The sequence below is a fragment of the Heterodontus francisci genome, chromosome 38 (assembly GCF_036365525.1).
Source record: "Heterodontus francisci isolate sHetFra1 chromosome 38, sHetFra1.hap1, whole genome shotgun sequence".
Taxonomy (NCBI): domain Eukaryota; kingdom Metazoa; phylum Chordata; class Chondrichthyes; order Heterodontiformes; family Heterodontidae; genus Heterodontus; species Heterodontus francisci.
This window is the reverse complement of record NC_090408.1, coordinates 34,540,488-34,561,640: the sequence shown is the minus strand read 5'-3', so window position 1 is coordinate 34,561,640 and position 21,153 is coordinate 34,540,488. Positions and strand designations below refer to the sequence as shown.

General features: G+C 43.7%; 1 protein-coding gene across 2 annotated transcripts; it reads right to left on the bottom strand.

Annotated features, from left to right (window-relative positions):
• Positions 1-4,849: 4,849 nt before the first annotated feature.
• Positions 4,850-20,216, bottom strand: LOC137352527 (hyaluronan and proteoglycan link protein 3-like). Of its 2 annotated transcripts, none has more exons than XM_068018078.1 (5): positions 19,924-20,216; positions 13,262-13,418; positions 11,806-12,171; positions 10,626-10,928; positions 4,850-8,279 (listed from the first exon to the last, which is right to left on the bottom strand). In XM_068018078.1, exons 1-5 carry the CDS (start codon positions 19,933-19,935, stop codon positions 7,993-7,995), a joined length of 1,125 nt encoding a protein of 374 aa, XP_067874179.1. In that variant the 5' UTR covers positions 19,936-20,216; the 3' UTR covers positions 4,850-7,992. The 2 variants fall into 2 exon arrangements, with proteins under 2 accessions (XP_067874179.1, XP_067874180.1); XM_068018079.1 differs by having other exon boundaries at positions 13,268-13,418; positions 19,924-20,215.
• Between the last annotated feature and the right edge of the window lie 937 nt (positions 20,217-21,153).

Here is a 21,153-nt window from a genome sequence, read left to right as displayed (position 1 = left end):
ATATTAACAATCCAAATTCAATTATTGCTTTTTACACACATTGCATGGCTTCTATTGTTGACAGAATCACAGCTAAAGTGGAACCCTGCAATACTTTTTGAGCACGATGCAACATTTTCTAAATTATAATGTGCAATAAGAGGGATTGGTTCATTTGGAGTTAACACACAGTTGGTTGCTCTCTGGGACCTGGGTTTTAGTGCAGTCAAGACCAATGGGATGAAAGTTCTCTCTCTCTCTCTCTCTGTTGACTATAAGGTTCCAAGTTCCTACATGAAATAAATGTGAGGTAACGTATATCTAGTTTTTAGTGAGCACAGACCCATTAGCATAATACTGCTCCTAACTGATAATCTTACTTGGATGGACCAAAAACATAGGAGATCAAACTAAATCCATTCGGAAGTGCCTTTCCGAGGATAGGAGCCACAGTACATTATTGATGTGGGTGGCCTCACTGTGCCTGTCATACAACATAAAAGTGTTCCATTTCCTTACACTGCCAACTTGATCAACATTCAAAAAAATCAGAAAAATAAAGGTCGAGAAACTGTGCAACACAGAAGTGTTTTATGAGTAAACTGAGGTCTTCATTGATGAATCAAATGAAATGTTGAACAGAGATATTTTGCTGCCTTTTGTTTATACCAGAGTTTTCTGTTAAGTTTTAACATTTCCTCAGTCAGCAGAGCAGCACATGAGAAGCGCAGCTCCCCACTAATACCATCAATCCCCCACATAGATTGAAGCAGCAGTGCTTGAGAGATGGGCAAAATGGCCTCTTCTCACTTCATGGTTCTTTTATTTGTGTACACTGGAAGCCATAGTCTGTGAGGAAAGGCCATTGTTTTACCTTTCCAATAAAATGGAACATCTCAACACAGCAGGGCCTCAAAGTCTAGTGAATCAAACTATTTATATAGAGCTCAAAAGTCAGGCAGCCAATAGACTCCAAACCTGCGACATTTTGACCAACAATCAGGTGTTCATCCTCTACTTTTAACAGAGTTTGGTGCTACATCCTTACTAAGGAAAGTGAAAGGGATAGTGTCTCTTGATATTGATTATATCAGGAATACATGTCCTAAATGCATAATCAATTACTCTAGTCTGCTTACAAATCAGATTGCATTAGGTATTCCAGTCATAAATTGGTCTTTCTTTTTGTCTGAATGACTGATTTTCAAATAAAAGATAGGTAAATAAAAGGAAGACATGACCTAACACAAAGTCCGTAATCCTTCTCTGTAACAATACAGAAATGAAATATGAGCATTTAATAAATCTGTCAACACCTCAATATGTAACCTTATAGCAAACACTATTTTACCAAAATCTGTGGTCCCAGGCAAAGGGGTTGGTATGAGCAATATTAAAATATTTTGGCAACAGTTGTTGTGTTAGATTTCAGCTGTAGACTGAGAATTTCCAAACAAATAGAAATAAGATGGGGCAATAAATTAGATGTTGTTCTTTCACTTTAGCTATCAAATTGAGCCTACGTAGAAAAGATGATGTTTTAAACAGAGTACTCAGTTTGTAGAGAAAGCACAGATCTCAAAGACACAATTATAATTATCATTTAAGATACTCCTCCTCACATTCCCTAACTTGCATGTGTCATAATCCCTTGATACAATGCAACAAGCTTGTAAATGTTCTTATACTTTGAGTATAAAATGTAAAACTGTTCTGATATATTGGAGACGCCAACGGGCATAAATCAGGCACACATTTTAATGTGTTAAACACAGTTAGTGTGGGAGGCAGCTCTCCACTGAACTAAATTGGCTGCATTCACTAGGAACCAAACTTATTCACTTACAGCACCTAGAGCCAGCAGAGACCTACCCGCGATTGACCAATTTCTCTTTGTGTTAATATACACCTACGTATTGCACCTCCTCAGCACTTTAGAGGATGGTTACATTTTTAATGTTATGACCTGAATAATTTAGGTTATGCAGAGATTACATGTCAAGGATTTTAAACAGACTGAGAATTGCAATTGGAGAAAGGCAGTGCTGGTGAAATAAATGTTTGAAGATGAAAAGTTATAAAACCTCAGTCACTTGTACAGAAAAATCCATGTTTATTGGTGATAGATGCTTCTAACACTCTTTGTATCCATTAGTTTATAGAAGCTTTATTAAGAGAATTTATCACTCTGAAGTACTAACTCTTTAATCACTGTTATGCTTCAATAATAAACGTAGTGATGTTTGGTCCATTCCTGTATGTCCTAGGCTATTTGGGAATCACTGTTAGAAAAAAAAAATTATTCTACCCAGTGTTTCATTTTAATTCCATTCTCTTCCACCTGTTCATAGCACTCATTTCTAAATAATAATTTCCATATCAGACTCCATGTAAACTGGTCTCGGTCTTTAACCGAACTGATCTCTTTGGTATAAATAGGCCCAGGCCAGGTTTGAACCATTACAACTTATTTATTTGAAACATTTTTTGATGTAAATGTTTCATCATCCACAAGGACTTATTTTCACAAAGGAAATTTGTCAGCAATGTGTAAAAGCATGGAGTATATAGCCAACATAATATCAACTGATAACAGCTTTGTGCTTATTTGAAAGATAATTAGCCACAGACTATCAGACATCAATGTCAAAGCAGAAACTAATCTCTGCGCCAAGAGAGAGAAAAAAATCTGTTACCTTAAAATAAGTTCAAGTTTGTCTAAAGTTGAGGCCATTAAGGCATGCATTCTGGAGCAATTAAACAGAACATATGTGTGTTGACTCAGTTATGACTTGACTTTGCCTGCATTTTTAGAAAATATATACAGTCTAGAAATATTTTATTGTAAATATAGCATAAAGTAGACACCAAAAGCACACTTTCCCAATATCAAAGCTTTTCCCCTCTCAAAGTTGATTTGCCAAGAGTCTTTTGTTTACGTAATGAAAACAAATCTCATCTGAGAGGAGCAATGAATGTCGATAATGAACAAGTCAATAATATGCATCCACAGTCTTAACAGTAAAAACATCTTATAATACAATATAAAAGCAACATCTTAGGACAACAGTAAGTAGTAACTGTGAGGTAACAGAAGAGCCAGGACTAGTGAATAGCTAAGAATCTAAATAATAAGCAACATTAGCATGTGGAAAGCCTTCTCTCATTGATCATTTATTTTGAAGTCTTTGATTGAATAGTATACTGCATCTTTTTTGCATTAAGGCAAAGAATATTGGATAGGAAAGATCTCTGTTAGTTACTGAATTGAAAACTGAGACTACAATTTGTGTCTTTTCACTAGGGGTCTCTCTTACTCTACCTGACTCCAAGTTACAACTTAAACCTAGAATATGGCTTTCTTCCGAGACCAGCTAGTGCTCGGAAACCTAATGGCTTTGGCTCCATCTGTGCTTTAGTTATGTCTGAGGGTGATTTGTCTTATAGATAGTTACTTGCATTCAAGAGAAGCAACGTAGTCACAAATCAACACCAGGGGCACTCATAATACATTTGCTGGCCATTTTGCGGGGACTTCATCTCATCTGAACCTCCGTGGAGTTACTGCTTCACGTGCCTTGGACTTCTAGTCACAGTTGGTCTGATTGGAGAAGCCACCAGAGTGGGCATCAGTGCTGTTCTATTCTCCTCTTGCTCTTCAAATGGAAAAAGCAAGAGCTGCCATTTGATTCAAGCTATCTAGGAATCATAGCACAAGTGAAAAAGCCACTCAACCATTCTCTATTATTGAAATCAAGAGCGCAAGAGTGTGAGGATTAATGGGCACAGGCCATGTCCCACCACTCAAAGGTGTTGCGTTCCTTAGAGTGTCCCTGGAGAAGCCACTGCCTTGGGAGTCTCGCTCTTTACAGAAATTTGATGCATTTATATGTGCCTGCCCCAATGATCTGTATATTCAAATACATAAAAGAGTAGAGATGGGACATCTGTAGTTAAGTATGCAAAAGCCATTGACCACCCCAATATCTCATTTTGGAGCAAAGGATTTGTTAAACATGTCAAAATACCAAAAGAGCCTCAGACCGCCTAAAAGCCACAGCTTAGGTGTCTTGTGGAAGTGTGCAACCTACTTCCTACCAGGCAGAACCCCAATAGAAGTGGCTGGTTCTCAACTCACTGCAACACGCCAGTATTACATCTCTGCCAAGAAAACCGCAGGATGTCAGGTCACCTCGAAGTACAAATGAACCTCATGCACATCCTGGCGTTAAAGTTGCAGAGGACCTCATTGTTCTGCCCACTAGCTCTACATCTGATGAGAGAAAACAAATTGGGGATAAAGCCAACAGAAGTGGAGCAAAAACCTTTCTCATTATAAAATATTTTTTAACAATTACAGTTCTTTGATTGTGCAGAGATGCAGTGTTTAAGCACTAGAACTCTGTGTCACAGCAATGGTGGGATATAAGTGAATCCTTCCTGGGGGGACAGTTTCAGGCATGCGACTGTGAGAAGTCCGTTTCCCTTATTAGTTATTTTTGTAACTTCCCTGAGCAAGATTACTCAATTTAGAGACAATTTGCATTCAATGACTGGCAGTTCATAGTTTTATGCCCCTGGCCATAGGGAACTGGGTTGAGACTGCCCAAGTTGATTTCATATAACCCATCACCAGCAAAGAGTAGAGACTTTCTTTCCAGAGGCTAAAGGACAAAATACAAACTCATTGCACCCCTCGGTTTTCAGAATGTTAGAATTTTAGGTATCAACCAGTCTCTGATTATGTGTGGAATGTTGTGGCATAGAAAGGGTTAATTAAATCCAACTCAGTGAACCAACCCTAGTTGATTAAGCATGCCCTGCTGCTCACTTCTTCACCCCACCACACACCCCCCCACCGCCCCCCCCCCAAATCAGCAGAATAGTTTAGCTAAATGTCATAAGAATAACATATTTAAACAGAGCAATACTCTGGTACCCCAAAGCCCATCATCAAACACAAATCCTTTACTGCCCATTATTACACCTATTTATCTTTAAATGAATATTTGCTTTGGAATAAACATTCTGAATTGAATAAATACCAGAAGAAGGGTCTATATTTTTAGTTTGAAAGCATTTTCAAACCATTTTTATACAAATGTACATAATCTATTCTGCACATGACTTTATTCAGCAAATTATAGGTACAGAAAAATATGTTTCCATAAAGTGTCTGTCCTCCCCACCCCCGCTCCCCCCCCCCACTCTGTCCTGGAATAGCTCTTCTCTGTTCCCCACTCTGCACTGGGATAGCTTGTCTCTGTTCCCCACTCTGTGCTGGGATAGCTCGTCTCTGCTCCCCACTCTGTGCTGGGATAGCTCGTCTCTGCTCCCCACTCTGTGCTGGGATAGCTCTCCTCTGCTCCCCACTCTGTGCTGGGATAGCTCGTCTCTGCTGCCCACTCTGTGCTGGGATAGCTCGTCTCTGCTGCCCACTCTGTGCTGGGATAGCTCGTCTCTGCTCCCCACTCTGTGCTGGGATAGCTGCAATATAATTGGTCTCATCATCTTTAGGCTAGGAACGAGAAAAGGGTGAAATGTCAACTAGGGTTCGTCTCTCAATCACTATCCAGTGATTCTGCTGGAAAGCGTGCAAGTGTAAGCATCTGGTGAAACTGAACAACAATGTTAAACTGCGTATTGATCTTACTGCACTACAGATTCATATTTGGCTTAAGTATCTAAACAGATATTGGAGTGATAATGATGTCTGGTACAAACCAATAAAATGCTATATCTATAAAACTTTAAAAAATGCAAAACTTCAGAATTCCCCTCCCTTCCCCCAATATGACAGGTTGATGCAGACATCTGCAGTCACTGGGAACATCAACTCTGACCATTAAAGAAGGTTTCCTTTACTTCCTGGGTAACAAGCTAACATACCATGTGGTTTCTCGGCTGGTCAAAGTATTCACACTTTAAAGGTGAAATCACAGGTTTTCTTTTAACTATACGCATTAAATGAATTGCGTTGGAGAATAATTGAATCTAAAGAGTTCCTTGTCTCTTCAGGTTGTTTTTCAGCTGGAGCAGCAAGCTGACTTTAGATCCTCTGATGGCTCAGTTGGTAAATGCCCCACACAGGGTGCACCACACAGAGTTGAAGGTCCCAGGTTTGATCCCTGGTCTGTGATTCAAGCAGGGCAGAGGCAGAGGCGTTACCATAAGCCGCGTTGCCCCTGAACTAGGAAGAAGGAAAAGAATCAACCAGGGTTCTTGTTCTTCACTTCTGTCCAGTGACTGCTATGGACATCGGATAAAGATGGGATTAGGCTCAACTGTGCTACCTCCTATGGTTGAACAGCTTAACACTTGGGTAAGATACTCAAGGGCTGCTAGAACTGTCTCACTGCAGGGAACCAGTGGCTTCAGGAGACAAGGGAAGAACATGGAAAAAAACATGCAATTGGTTATGCCCAAACTCAAGTGGGCACCCTCCAACCCGAGACGCACTGGTGAACCCACTCGAATCTATACTCAAGCTGAGCAAGCTTATAGTGCAAAGTTATTCGAACAGCTTATGGGCCTTAGAAACACCAACGAGAATGAAACCAAGGTGATCCCAATAGGCCTAAATCTGACCAACTGAAGAAATAGACCAGATGGGACACACCTGACAGTGTGCATATGACCCAGGATAAATACCCTCCATCACACACACAAATTGTTTGTAATATTCCTCTCTACTAATGTGTCAGCTGGTCTTCTCTGGACAACCCCTTATTGACCTTTGTCACTTTACTGCATGCGTGTGCTGGAGTGCTGATCCTTGGTGATCTAATTGAAGATGTGTAGCCTGATTCCTCGTGGCATATGTGACTATTGGTCCTTGTTTCCTGCTGGAACAGGAAGATATTTTTTCTCCACCAGTGGGCGCAATGATATGGGCCTAGTGGAAAACGAGGTCTATCTGGGTCTGATCCTTGTTATCTCTACGGGTGAAGAGATTTAGATCTATTCTCGGTGTCTCTAACTCCCTCAATAAGGAGAATTTCCTGTTGGAGGAAGTCCATGCATCATCCTACCATTTACTTTTTAAACTTTGGCATCACAAACCCCTGAGTTTCACCAACCGGGAATCCAAAATGTACAAAGAAAAGCCAATTTGGAATAAACATTACCCTCAATTGGCCCTCAAATCACAGCTTTAAATCTACGATGGTTTTCTTGGGTGTGTTTGACTTAATTTAAACACACAATGATTGGACAGCAGTTTTTCAAGACTCCGAGCAGTGTCATATTACAGAACCGTATGTTGGAATATGATTATTCCGTAAACTGGTTGTTAAGTGTCCACAGTTGAACTGAGTTCAGTTTATCAATATGGTGCCATGATATGGATAAGATAATGGATCCTAATCCAGAGGTCATATCTTGGGCTCATTCGATATATTCCAAACTTACTGCTCTGCAATGGGCAAATGTCTGTCAGATCAGTGCCCAACAATGCAACACAATATCCCAACCCTAGGACCATTCCCTCCAAACAAGTTGGTTAGATTCCAGGTTGCTATGGCTGGGATCACTGCTTGGACCATTAGATTCTTAAACGAAGACACAGTGGTAGAGAAACTAAAAGGAATGATGGTATATAGGAACAGGAGAAGGGCGGGTGGAACAGCTATTCTGAATACAAAACCCCTTTACTGGCCAAACTGACAATATGGAGTTTCACTGTACAATAGGAAATTTTGGTTTTCCAAAGCTGCCTTAATGAACTCTGAAAGGCTGGGTTTAACATTTTCTTGAAATAAAATGCTCCTGAAGCGGATAGAAGCAGATGTACTATGGAAATCAAAAAGATAGATGTGTATGTGGAATTTAAAATTAATGCAAGTTAGAAAGGATTTTCCAAATAGATTTGGGAGCAACATGGAAGATTATATTTTAACTTTTTTGTTTAAATAATCTGATTTCACTTTTAAAGAGGAGCATTGGCTCCATAAACAATGAGGGAGACTCAAGTGTAGGTTCTCCTGTGATCAACACAGCAATGCCCCATAGCTTTTAACTCATCTTGAAGCAGTAGACCCCAAACTTTCCATTCTCCTTCCTCGGAAAGCCGAAAGAGCGCACGCCGGGCTCTGGTGGGCCGCACTTTGGCCGTGGGAAGGCGATGGGGTAGCGAATGCTACCATCAGCAACCCACCCAGCTTCGCAGCGATCGAACTTGAGAAACTTCCAGGCAGCGTAGAGCTGGCCCACTTTGGCGATCTCGCCCCCATCCTCGCGACAGGCTTTCACTGCTTCATCAAAGTTGAACTTCAGTGGATGGCGTAAGAAGTACAATTTACCTGGAAAAAGACACAAGGAGTTTGGCAAAGAGATTGGAATCAGTACAGGAACCAAAGAACCTTCCTGAGAATAGTGCACAGAGCAAGTTAGTGCAAGCCTGCCTGGTGTTCATGCAGGAACCTCAACACCATCACTCAAATGTCAAGAAGCTGAATTTGCCAAAGAAAGAAAGACTCACACTTAGATAGCGCCTATCACAGGATCAGAACAACCCAAAGTGCTTTACAGCCAATTAAGTACTTTTTTGAAGTGTGGTCAGTGCTGGAATGGAGGAAACGCTATAGTTAATTTGTGCACAGCAAGATCCCACGAACAACAGTGCGGCAATGAACAGATCATGTGTTTTTAATGATGTCGGTTGAGGGATAAATATTGGCCAGGGCAATGGGGAGGACCCCTCTGCTCTTCTTCAAATGGTAAAATGGTGCCGCAGAAACTTTTAAGCCCACTTGAGAGTGAAGGTGGTTTAACGCCACATCCGAATGACGGCAACTCTGAGGGCGCCGCACTCTGTCAGTACTGCACTGGAGTGTCAGCTTAAGCTGGCTCAAGTTGCTGGAGCAGGACCTGAACCCACAACCTTGAGACAAGCGTGCTACCCAATGAACCAATACTAACATCTAAGATAGTGCACTCTTCTACACAGTACCACTAGTCAACCATATGTTCCAGTACTATGGCCGGGATTTTACGTTGGGCAGAGGGGAGCCGGTCACCGACTGAAAAGTCAATGGCCAACCCGCTTCCGCCACACCTAGGGGTCTGTTCAGTATTTTACAGGTCCCCAGGCTTCAATTGTTCTGAGGCGGGACTTATACCCGCTTGAGGGAGGAGGTCCCGCCTCATTGAGCTGCCGGCCAATCAGCAGGCGGCAGCTCTTAGTCCCAGCAGCGCCACCGGGAGCGGTGGCCACTGCTGGCACTGCAGCCCAGCCAAAGATAGAAGAGGACATGGATCTGGGGGTAAAGGTAAGTTTTGGTTGCCTCGCCTGGGGTAATCGGTTGGGCCCCGGCGAGGAAAGGGTGGTTGGATGGGGAGAAGGGTGGCATGTTGGGTATGGGGGTGGTTGGAGTGGCGGGGACGGCCCTCCATCGGGCATCCTGTGCCCGGTGATCAGGGCACCCCTCCCCCGGGACAATTGGCAGCTGCCTGGTATTTCCAGGCGGCTTCTCTGGGTCCTTGGCCACCCGCTTGCCATGCATAAAATCTGCGTGGAGGCTGGCAAAGGCCCTTAAGTGGTTGGTAAGTGGCCACTTAAGGGCCTTGATTGGCCTGGGGCGGGTGGGCCGTTTTTCATCCCCCGCCGCCCTACGTAAAATGGCAGAGGATGCAGGATCGGGTCGGGAAAGCCTCCCGGAGCATTCCGTTCCATTTTACGCCTCCCGGCCCCGCCACCGCCCCGCTCACTGGGGTGACGTAAAATTCCGGCCTACGTGTCACTTGTGTTTCTCCCTAATGGCTTAGTGCTTACTGAGGCTTTCAGACCAGCAAGTCTTAAATTGTCCTGCTCTGTGCTGAGGAGACACTACAATTGTTTTCAACATTAATGGGCTATGGAGCGGGAAATTAAATGAAAACCAGCTATGGCATTTGCTATCGTGAGACCCTTGCTGGAAAACCCATGCGTGCGGACGTTGGTTGAAGGTGCGATTGGGTTGATGCTTTCCACAGTTAAACATTCTAATGTTACTAAGTAGAAGAGCCTCCCTGAGGTATAGTTGAGTCATTAGGCAAATCATTACTTTGCTGAACACTCCTAAAAGATAAATAAAACATAATGAACAATTTCTAGCCATCAGGTAGAAAAAAATTGAAATCAAAACTGTCTAAATTTCTATTCTATTTCAAATATCTGTTATAGGTTTCTAAAAATGTAAACTTTAGTTATTTTTGTAAGTTGAGAAAACCCATTCTACTGGTTAGTGATCTCATAGCAACACCAAAACTACAGACATGTGATTGGCTGTGTTCATTGGCTGTGCAGTGCTTTGAGATGTCTGGTGGTCGTGAAAAGCGCTAGATAAATGAAAGTCCTCTTTTTGCTGCCCCACTTCTTCTTTCTCCCCATGCCCTGCACTTTCCCAACCCTGAATGTGAGATGGCAAAGCTGTGCCCAATTAATGCCACTGGAGGGACCACAGACTTGAGACCTCATCCCAGGCCACAGCAATAGCAATAAGAAGCACACAAGAGCTGCGTACAGAATCATGGGCACAGTCCCTTATTCTTTCACCGTGATGCACTTGCTGTGCCCTCATACTGCTTGAAGGTCGATTTTTCATTTCTGGGGTTACCTCCCACCTTACGATGCGCCATGAATTCTCCGCTGCCCTTTTCCTCTGTACCTTTCAAAGTTGAGGCAAAGCAAAACACATCGTATCGGTGCAGGTTTTTGTGTCGCTGCCCATAGTTTCGGACACCCGCCGAGCTGTCCTTGCCACCGCATGGCCCTCGCGGCACGGTGATGGGGTACTGAACGGATCCATCCATCAGCCAGCCGGCGTTGCACCAGTCTAATCCATCCTCCCAGGCCTGGAAGAGCTGTTCGAACGACGCGATCATGGCATCCTGCTCCTCACAGGCATGCTTGGCATCATGGAAGTTCAGCTGGTACCGGCCATGATGAGGCTGGTAAGGGAAGACCACACCTGAAAGACAAGGCACGAGCAACCATTAGTCTCTGCAAAGTAGGCACCCAAAAAGCAACAACCTCTATACCATAACCCTCTGGAATGTTAATTGGTTTGATCAGTTATTTGTGGCTCAGTTGGTAACTGCACCATCCAGGATACAATCTGGGTCATCTAGATGAGGAAAGCCAATCCCTGGTCTGTACTGGTTTCGCTGATCTTGGATCAGTTAGGGCTACAATAGGTTTCAGCTCCTTCCTGCAATGAGGGATACTGGAAAATCAGCCAGGGTTCCCACTCCTTATAACAATCCATGTGGACATCAGGTGTGCTGAGGTCCCACTTGGTTGTGAAAGGCCCCTATGTTCAATTAACTGTCAACACTCAATGTAGATTCATAGATGAAGTATGGTCATTTGAGTGCCTGGCACTTGTAACTGTACCTAATCCCTTCTTAGTCATGACCCATAGATATACCCACATCGAGAAAACAGATGTCTAGGAATATAGCAACAGTAGGAGGCCATTCAGCCCCTCAAGCCAGTTCTACTCTTCAGTTAGATAATGGCTGATCTGTATCTTAACACCATTTACCCGTTTTGGTTCCATAGCCCCGATACCCTCGCCTAACAAATATCTATCATTCTGGGTTTGGAACTTTCAATTGACCCCACCGCCCCGCCCCTCCCCCGCAGCCTCAATTGTTTTCCGGGGAGAGGGTTCCAGATTTCCACCACCCTTTGTGTGAAGAGGCGCTTTGCCAATGTAACTCTGAAATCAGCCATAAAGAGGAGCTAAAGGTCATCCCTCTTCTCCCAGCTTGAGCTGCTGGTAGGCTGTGCAGTTCATCAGAAACGGCCCGTTTACTCAGTGTGATGTCTTGTCTGCTGATTACCTCGTAACTCCAGCTCAATTATGCTGCTTTCGTCCTCCAGTCCGTCAATCACTTCACACTTGTATTTCCCATAATCCTCCAGCCTGACATCAGTGATGACGAGCGACACCTCCCGCTCGTCATCCTGCTGCAAGTAAACACGCCCCTTGAACTCTCCAAAACTGCGATGGCGCAGCCCGATCGCCACGATGACGTCACTCTCTTTGGAGAAATCCATGTTGAGTTTGGACCACTTAACCCTGACCTTTCGAGTCGTATTCACTGCTGGCTCGTAATGGTAGTGACAGGTCAGGGTCACGTTCTCCCCTCTGTATGCAAAGAGTCGGTCCTTTTGGGTTTCAATGTGGAGCTTGATGCTGTTGTAATCTGCAAAAAAAAAATAGTGAAAGCAAAAACGACTCATTGCTGGCATTCACCCAAATGCATTTTAAAATAAGAAACTGTCGTGTCCTGCCTGATGTGATACTGAGTCACAGAAACCTGGAAGATGCCAGGTTTGATCCCCTGTCCATGATGATGTTGGTTGATCTCAATTGAGGTAGCAGGTGATAATATTGACCCTGGGCTAGCGTGTGGGGAAATCAGTCGGGATTGCTGCTCCTGAGCACTCTCACTGGATGCATTCCCCATGAGGGCAGTATCAAAGCTCAGTTCAGTTGCTTTCCACAGGTGAATACACTGCTAACACTCAATGTCTGGGACCATACATGGAAAAGAGCCACTTAAATAAGCTGCTGGCTAGTGGCTCGTGCCTGTGGAATCAGACCCCCAGCTGTGAGTCACTATCTTCAGGAAAGGAGGGAAGGAAATTGGAGAGGCTTTTCAGGCTGCTAGGTCTGTAGAAGCATCTCAGAGCCCGATTAGCTGGAGCTGAATAATGTACAGTTAGATGGGTACCACATGGTGGAATAGAGTTGCTGATGGGGTGTGGAAGGAATGGGCTGAATGGGCCAAATGGCCTTCCTCAGACCATACTTTCTCATGTGCTTACTGCTGGCTTGCTCAAACAGCAAGGTTAGTCCCTGAAAGTGTTTTATCCCTTAATCAACATCACTAAAACAGATTATCTGGTCATTATCACATTGCTATTCACAAATTAGCTGCCATGTTTACTACATTACAACAGCGACTATGCTTCAAAGGTACGTCATTGGCTATAAAGCACTTTGGGGTGTCCTGAGGTCGTGAAAGGTGCTATATAAATGCAAGTCTTTCTTTATGGGGTGTGGGTTTTCAAAGCAGCCATGTGTACAAACTGCATTTATCAAGATAGAAATTCAACGTATCTTGCACAGTAGAGAGTGGGAGAAACAGCAAAGGCGACAGGAGGTGGCTTGCTGGTCCTGAGATTGAGTAACATCTGGAGAGGTCTACATCACACCGGCCTCAATAACAGTACACAGCAACAGTCACTGGAGTGAAATAAGGATATGATGGAATTAAAGGCATTACTTACACTCACCATTTCCATTGCCGTTGCCATAGCCATTACTGTTGCCATTAATGTAGAATGCGCCGTTGTGTGCTAGACACAGGGACAGGCAAGTCAGCTGCAGCAACATCACAATCAGAGCAAACTTCATTATTGAAAATCCCTGTTGGATTCTGCAGTTCTACAAAAGAAAAGTAAGAGTTTTTAGTGTCAGTGCTGCATTTAGTAGGAAATTCATGGCTAGGTGATGTAAAGATTGGATTTAGATTGGATTGTAAGAGGAAGCTATGACTGGGGGAGGCCTGCACATTCAGGTAAATAATGAGTTAGAATGAATCAGAAAGGAAGTCACTACATCCATCTTTTTCTTTGCTGTTGCACTGACCGTTCTGTGATTTTTTTCAGTGAAGTTTCTATTGAGAGAAAATTGAAACTTTCTACCTTTCATTGAAAAGCTGAAAACAGGAACAGCAACAATCCAATGGTCCCAGGATAGGTCTGCTCAGAAATTTGACCAGAAAAATACAAGTCATTTTTGGTCTATTGCTGTACTGACCAGTGGTTGCCACGTGGTGGTGCTGGAACGACTAGTTGTAGTAACTAGTTCCAGCCACCAGGTGGCGCTGGTGTGCCGGAAGTAGAATGGCCTCACTTGTGCCACCCAGTGGCCAGGCTCCGGAATTACAGCATTTAGGACCCAGGGTCCCAGAAACAATCATAGAGGGTACTTGAGAAGGTTTCACAGAATTGAACTGAAGAATTCTAAACCCAAAACACTAGTAAAGATCCTTAAAACTGGTATTAAAAGCAGAAAACCCATCTACTTATTGATGATATATGAGGATGAACAGGTTATTGGACTGTGGAAGGCATCATGGCTGAGCCAAACCCAACACTGAACCTTGGACTTTCTGTTCTGCCAGGGTCTGTACTCTGCAATTATCCACTGAGCCATTTGTGGGGTGATAATGCTGATACTAGGGCATTTTGGATTTTCCCTCCTGGCTTCTAATTCCTCCCATCGGGCTCAAGTGGGGGTCAGAAAACCAGTGATTAGATTAGAGATACAGCACTGAAACAGGCCCTTCGGCCCACCGAGTCTGTGCCGAACATCAACCACCCATTTATACTAATTCTACACTAATCCCATATTCCTACCAAACATCCCCACCTGTCCCTATATTTCCCTACCACCTACCTATACTAGTGACAATTTATAATGGCCAATTTACCTATCAACCTGCAAGTCTTTTGGCTTGTGGGAGGAAACCGGAGCACCCGGAGAAAACCCACGCAGACACAGGGAGAACTTGCAAACTCCACACAGGCAGTACCCGGAATCGAACCCGGGTCCCTGGAGCTGTGAGGCTGCGGTGCTAACCACTGCACCACTGTGCCGCCCAGTGCTTGTGTGGGAAACAGTCACTCAATGTGTTGTTTTCCAGAGCAGCCAATTAATGGCTAGAGGGCAGACTCGCCGTCCAATTAAGGGCAGGGGGGGCAGACTGTCAATGCTGGAGGACCAATCAGAGGTCTTACAGCTTGCAAAGCAGCAGCAGGATGCAATGGAAGGTGAGTGAGGGAGAGAGTGCCCTCTCTCCAACTTTTTTAAACTTTACATTAAAAACTGGCTTTTGCATCTGAGCCACCACAACAGGGAGGGGGGGCAGTGAAACCCCTCTGCAGGGTGTCATGCAGCTACTGCTGCACCCAGGCAGGCAGGGCCTCTGGTCCCCCTGGTCTGCTGCCAGGAGGCAGCCAAATTGGCACCCTGCCACCTGTGGGAACCTGGAGGCCAACTAGAAAATCCCAGTCGGCCTCCTTTAATTGGCCTTAAGTGGCCCTTAACAAGCTTGATCGGCTGTGGGTGGGTAGCCCTTGCCACCTCACCGAAAGTGGTCTGGAGACAAGATGGGGCCAGGGAACCAGCATGCCCACAGGCGGGGCTATTTTTAGTACCCACCTGCCCTGTGCTTCCAGCTCTGGCAGGGGGCTAAAACTCCAGCCCCAGGAGTCAGATAAAGAAATATTCTCCTTTAAATCCTCTTTAAAACCTTTAGCCAAGCTAAATAGTTCTTCCTTTGGTTCAACGTTCATTTTTGTTTCTTTGTGGTTCTGTGAAGTGCCTTGGGATATTTGTCTCTTTTGAAGCTCATCAAGTCATTTACAGCACAGAAGGAAGCCATTCGGCCCATCGAGTCCATGCCAGCTCTCCACGGAGCTATCCAGTCAGTCCCACTCCCCAGCCCCGCAAGTTTATTTCCTCTTGAAGTCATTGATTGTCTCCGCTTCCACCACCCTTGTGGGCAGCGAGTTGCAGGTCCTTACCACCCGTGGTGTAAAAGAGTGCTTCCTCATCTTCCCCCTGCATCTCTTGCCCAGAACCTTCAACCTGTGTCCTTATAGAAAGAAAGGCCACTGGTGATTGTTATATCACCGACACCCAGCTCTAACACCCCTCACATTAATAATGCTCAAACTGAATACTAGTATTGTTAAAAATGAGACTCTCTTGTCCATTTCAGCTTTTAAATATTGTAAAGGGTCAGACTGTCAGAGGGGAGTGTAAACTCTGCAAGTGTGAATCACCAGGATGGGGTAGAGTGTCCTGGTTCACGTGGCAGCAAGTGCAACATAAGGATAAGAACTTATGGCCTAAAATAGTTCAATGAGAAGTTAATATTTTATATTTTAAATTGACAATCTCCAGTCTTAATCTCCTGAACTAAAAATAATTCCACACAAAAGTTTTGTGCTGCCAGTTTAAATTCTAACAGCAGATGGCAGCAGAGACCAGCATAGAAAACTCAAACTGGAGCCGATCTGCAATAGGAGAGGGACAAGTGGGTATATCTTGGTTTAATGTCTCATCTGAAAGATGGCACCTCCACCAGTGCAACACTCCCCCAGTACTTCACTGAAGAGTCAGCCCCAATTTTGTACTTAGGTTTCTGGAGCAGGGCCTTCTGACCGAGATGCAGGAATGCTACCACTGAGCCTACTCTGACACCTTGTGCATATGGCACTACATCAACTGCTACCTTATCAACTGAGCAATGAGGCTTTGCCACTTTTTCAATTCACAGTGGCGGACTGGTGCATCATTTAGTGCACTCCTACATTGAGGTGTTGTTAGCCAATTGACGCTCTCACATTGACTCATAGTCCAAACAGCACAGAAGGAGGCCATTTGTCCCATCGACTCCATGTCAGCTCTCTGTACAGCAGTCTAGTCAGTTCCATTCCCCAGCTCTATCCCGGTAGCCCGGCAAGTTTATTTCCCTCAAGGGCTTATCCAATTTTCTTTTGAAATCATTCTTCATGTCTGCTTGCACCATCTTCATAAGCAGTGAGTTCCATGAGACATTATCAATCGCAGAAGCTGTCATTTCTTGAAGAAGTAGGAAGATCATTTACAGCACAACCTTAGGGACGAGGGCGCGTTATTTTGAACTCTCACCCGAATGCCCATTACTTGAGTTTTAGGAATGACTCCCACGTACAAATAGCTCCCTCCTGCTGGCTTACTTTGAGTCTTACTCAGTAGATCCTTGCATTGCGTATTCTGGTGGCAAAGGTGATGCTCAGGGCTCATGGTTCACGGTGACTAAATAAATCAAATTCCATTCTTATTGCATGGACTGTTTAGATACTGACTGTTGTTTCTCGGATTATATTTCAAGATTCCATCCATTTACTCCTGATCACTGCAAGTCAGCAGCCTTGGCGATAGGCTCCCTGGCACTGTTGTGTACTTTGAAAGCTTCTCGTCTTCACAGCTGCATGACAGGTGGGCTCCACCTTGTGGGGACATCACCTGAATTCTTGAGTCAGGTGAATGGACCATTTCCCCCTCCCCCATTCTGACACAGGTATCACAGAAATAACTGACAACTGAGTTAAATGAATAGCAGAAATTTCACTCGAAGGGTCAGGAGCTGAAATCTGGGTTACGGATATTAGATTCTTGTTACCCGAGAAAACGAATTTGGATTTCCAGATCAGACACCAGCGCGAGTCCTGTGAGAAAGGTGGGGGTTCACGTTAATGACAGGCCAAGCCAATCTGTCCCGACTGCACATAACATGTGACGTGACACTGACGGGGTATGAATGCTGCTATATTTTATTCCACTCAAGCCCTTCATACACTTTGCATAAGGAGCTAAATTGAGCCCATTTGTGGCCAAATTAACACATGGATCCTGGGAGCAGAGACACTATAACCTCAGGCACAAAAATGAAAGCACCTTATAACTTGTCCAATGGTACTGGGCAGAGCCTCATCTTGATGACAGCCCATCAACACCCTCCCAACAACCAATAAATAACCTCGATCCAAAGACCAAGGAGAGAGGAAAGGAAGAATGAACTCGCATTTATGTAACAACTTGCACTTATATAGCACCTTCAACATAGTAAAACAGCCCAAGGTACTTCACAGGAGCATAAATCAACAAAATTGGAGTATTTTGCACATTATAGGAACAGGAGTAGGCCATTCAGCCCATTAAGCCTACCCCACCATTCAATACGATCATGGCTGATTATCCACTTCAATGCCTTCTTCCCACACTACCCCCATATCTCTTTATGTCATTTGTATTCAGAAATCTGTCAATCTCTGCTTTAAACATACTCAATGACTGAGCTTCCACAGCCCTCTGGGGTAGAGAATTCCAAAGATCCACAACCCTCTGAGTAAAGAAATTTCTCCTCACGTCTGCCCCAAGTGGCTTCCCCCTTATTTTAGCACGTACAAATATAAAATATAGCACATTAGTATGTCCCTGGGACATCCCAAAGCATTTCATGGCTAATGAATTACTTTTGAAGGGGGGCGGGGTACTGTGGTTATGTAGGGGAACACAGCACACCATTCGTGCAGAGCAAGATCCCGCAATCAGTATTTGAATGGCCGGATACTCTGTTTTTTGGTAGTGTTGGTTGAGGGAGGAATGTTGGCCAGGCTGCCAGGAGAACTCTCTGCTCCTCTCCACAAAGCATCACAGCATCTTTAACATGACAGCCCACTCCCCCAACCCAAGCGGTGCAGACAGTTTAATATCTCATCACCTCTGACAGCGCAGCAGTCCCGCAGTATTTAACAGGAACATTAGTCTGGATTATGTGCTTGGGCAATCCTGAAGCCATCATTCGATTGTGAAGCCCAGAGAGGGGTCTCACAGGCAACTCTGTGCTTAAAACATATTGAGCCCACAGAACCATACTCAATGCTAAATAGACTGGATTAAACCTTTCAGATCAAAGCAATAACCCCATGGCTAAATCATTTTAAAGTTGGTGTTTATTTACACTAGACATTAAAATTGTTTTTCCATAATAGTTTATGTTATAAATTAGATTATTTCACAATAATTTGGCTGTTTTTTCAGCATTCATTATTATTTATAGTTTCTAACCTCGCTCCAAAGTTGAGAGAATTCCTTCAATTGGATCATTACTGCTGTCAGTTTGCATGTCAACGGCAGATTCTGTACTACAGTGAAAATATTTTCTGTGATTCTTAACTTTATTTGACAGAAAGCTCCGGAACCAAACAGAAATATCGCAATAAATAGCCAAAATCAGCATCAAAAATCAGCAACATTAAAACCAGCTAAAATAACACATGCCCTCCCCAAAAAAATCCATTAAATATAACATATAGCTGAGTGCATCTGGAAGGTGTTTTATTTTTTGATCGAACTACTAATTCGATGTGTCTTATGAGGTTTTATTTCTTGAATAGCCCCCTTGCTAGATGCCCACTAGTTCAGCTTTGTTGTTTCTGAGGTGCCTGCTGTCCTCCCAGCTGCAGGGCGGTGGCACTGTCAGCAGAGGGCGCAGCAGACAGTGGTTTCCTTCATTCAAAACTTCGCCAAAAGTTTCGGAACTTTTCCGAGTTTGAAAAACTTCAGAACTTCACCTTCCGCACAAACCTCTTAACCGCACCGCAAACTAACCATCAACATGGGCATTCTCCCTTCATCCGTCGCCTTTGTGTTTTAATCTACATTGCAACTTTTAGTTCATAATAAGTTATCCCAGTAACTTAACTTTTTGAACTAAATATAGACAGAAATCTCGAAAAATTAAAATCAATCTGATTGAAATGTTGCCAAACAATGTGCTGTTTCCACATTGTCCTCTATCCGTTTGGTTATCAGAAAAGTTATTAAAATAGCAATTTTTTGTTCCTCCCCAATTAACCAGGACTCGATTTATGAATTTTATTAAACAAAAAGATACCCTTAATTTTTCTGCCTGGCTTTTAGGGTTTTTTTTAAAGCAGGCAATTAAATATATTTTATTTCCCCCATTCGTTAAAACATGTTATAACAATGAATTGACAGTTTGTATATTTTGAACAGGTAACTCGCTCACGGCTCCTTGTTTTAATGTTCCCCTTTATCCCAGACCCACGCAGCTTTTTCCCCTCTCCTCCTCAACTCTTGCACATCTTCACAACAAAAGGCTAAACCCACCCCACTCGCCAAAATATTGCTCGCATTTTTGTTGCTGCAAACTTTAAAAGAAAACTTGCAAACTTTTTCCCCCTTAAATTTCAGCTAAAACTGAATTAAACGGGCGTTTATATTGATATGAATAAATATATGCTTGAAAGTAAAAATGCAATGAAATAGCATAATCTGTGCCTTTAACGAGAGGAAATCTTGTACTTACAAAGTTGAACATTTTTTTTGTGTGTGCTTCAGGTTAGTTCCCTGCAAAATAAAGTTTACTCTTTTGCCAAGTGCCGCTGTCCCTTTGTATCCCAGAGCTTGTAGTAAATCTTTGGCACCTAATAACTACTTTATAAAAAAAGGGGGGCTAGTAAGACAACGTCACCAGTCAGTCCAGTGACGCTCAGTCCTTAAAGCAGCCCCTTCTCGCTTGTCCGGCCGGACACAGCCCGTCACACTCCTGCGATTACCCAGTATGTTTTTGAAAGAGCCAGATCTCCGACTGAATCATGTCTGCCTGTCCACTGTAGGGGGGCTCGTCTATACTAACAGAGCTGTGGTCAATGGAATTTCGACTATTCAGTGGATATCTGGAGTCCTCAATGTCTCCACGCCACCAAAAAAAAAAGACTACCTGCCTTCCCTGAGTCTGAACTAAACTAGAAGCTAAAGTTTGGTGTATTTTAGACCAGTTATGCCTCTTTTCATAAAAGTTCTTTGTGTAGAATATGTTTGGCATTACATCAATAAACAGCATAGCTGTTCAATTACTTTGCCTCTACCCGTTTCTCTCTTTCTCCATCTATCTATACATCTACCTAGCTATAATCATACATCTACTTTATGTTTCTGTCGCTTGTGAGCAAACCACACTTTTATTCCTTTTAGTTAATTTGCTGTGCTTTCCAACTAATTTTACAGCCCCATGTCAGTGCACCCAGTTTTTAAAAAAAAATGCAACCTCCCACAGCTTGTCAAAGCACACAGACCCATATAGTCTCCCCCAGCTCCACGTACCTTTTTAAAAATTCTTTCTTGGGATGTGGGCATCGCTGGCAATGCCAGCATTTGTTGCCCATCCTTAATTGCCCTTGAGAAGGTGGTGGTGAGCTGCCTTCTTGAACCGCTGCAGTCCATGTGGTGCAGGTACACCCACAGTGCTGTTAGGAAGGGAGTTCCAGGATTTTGATCCAGCAACAGTGAAGGAACGGCGATATAGTTCCAAGTCAAGATGGAATAAGAACAAAGAACAAAGAACAGTACAGCACAGGAACAGGCCATTCGGCCCTCCAAGCCTGCGCCGATCTTGATGCCTGCCGAAACTAACACCTTCTGCACTTCCGGGGCCCATATCCCTCTATTCCCTTCCTATTCATATATTTGTCAAGATGTCTCTTAAACGTCGCTATCGTATCTGCTTCCACCACCTCCCCAGGCAGCAGGTTCCAGG

What these genes read in the sequence shown, in the direction of transcription:
- LOC137352527 (XM_068018078.1), bottom strand. An exon ending in AATTGAGCTGGAGTTACGAG is followed by an intron (nt 10,929 to 11,805) that starts GTAATCAGCAGA and finishes CTTGTCTTTCAG; the next exon opens with GTGTGGTCTTCCCTTACCAG. An exon ending in CTTTGCCTCAACTTTGAAAG is followed by an intron (nt 8,280 to 10,625) that starts GTACAGAGGAAA and finishes GTCTTTTTCCAG; the next exon opens with GTAAATTGTACTTCTTACGC.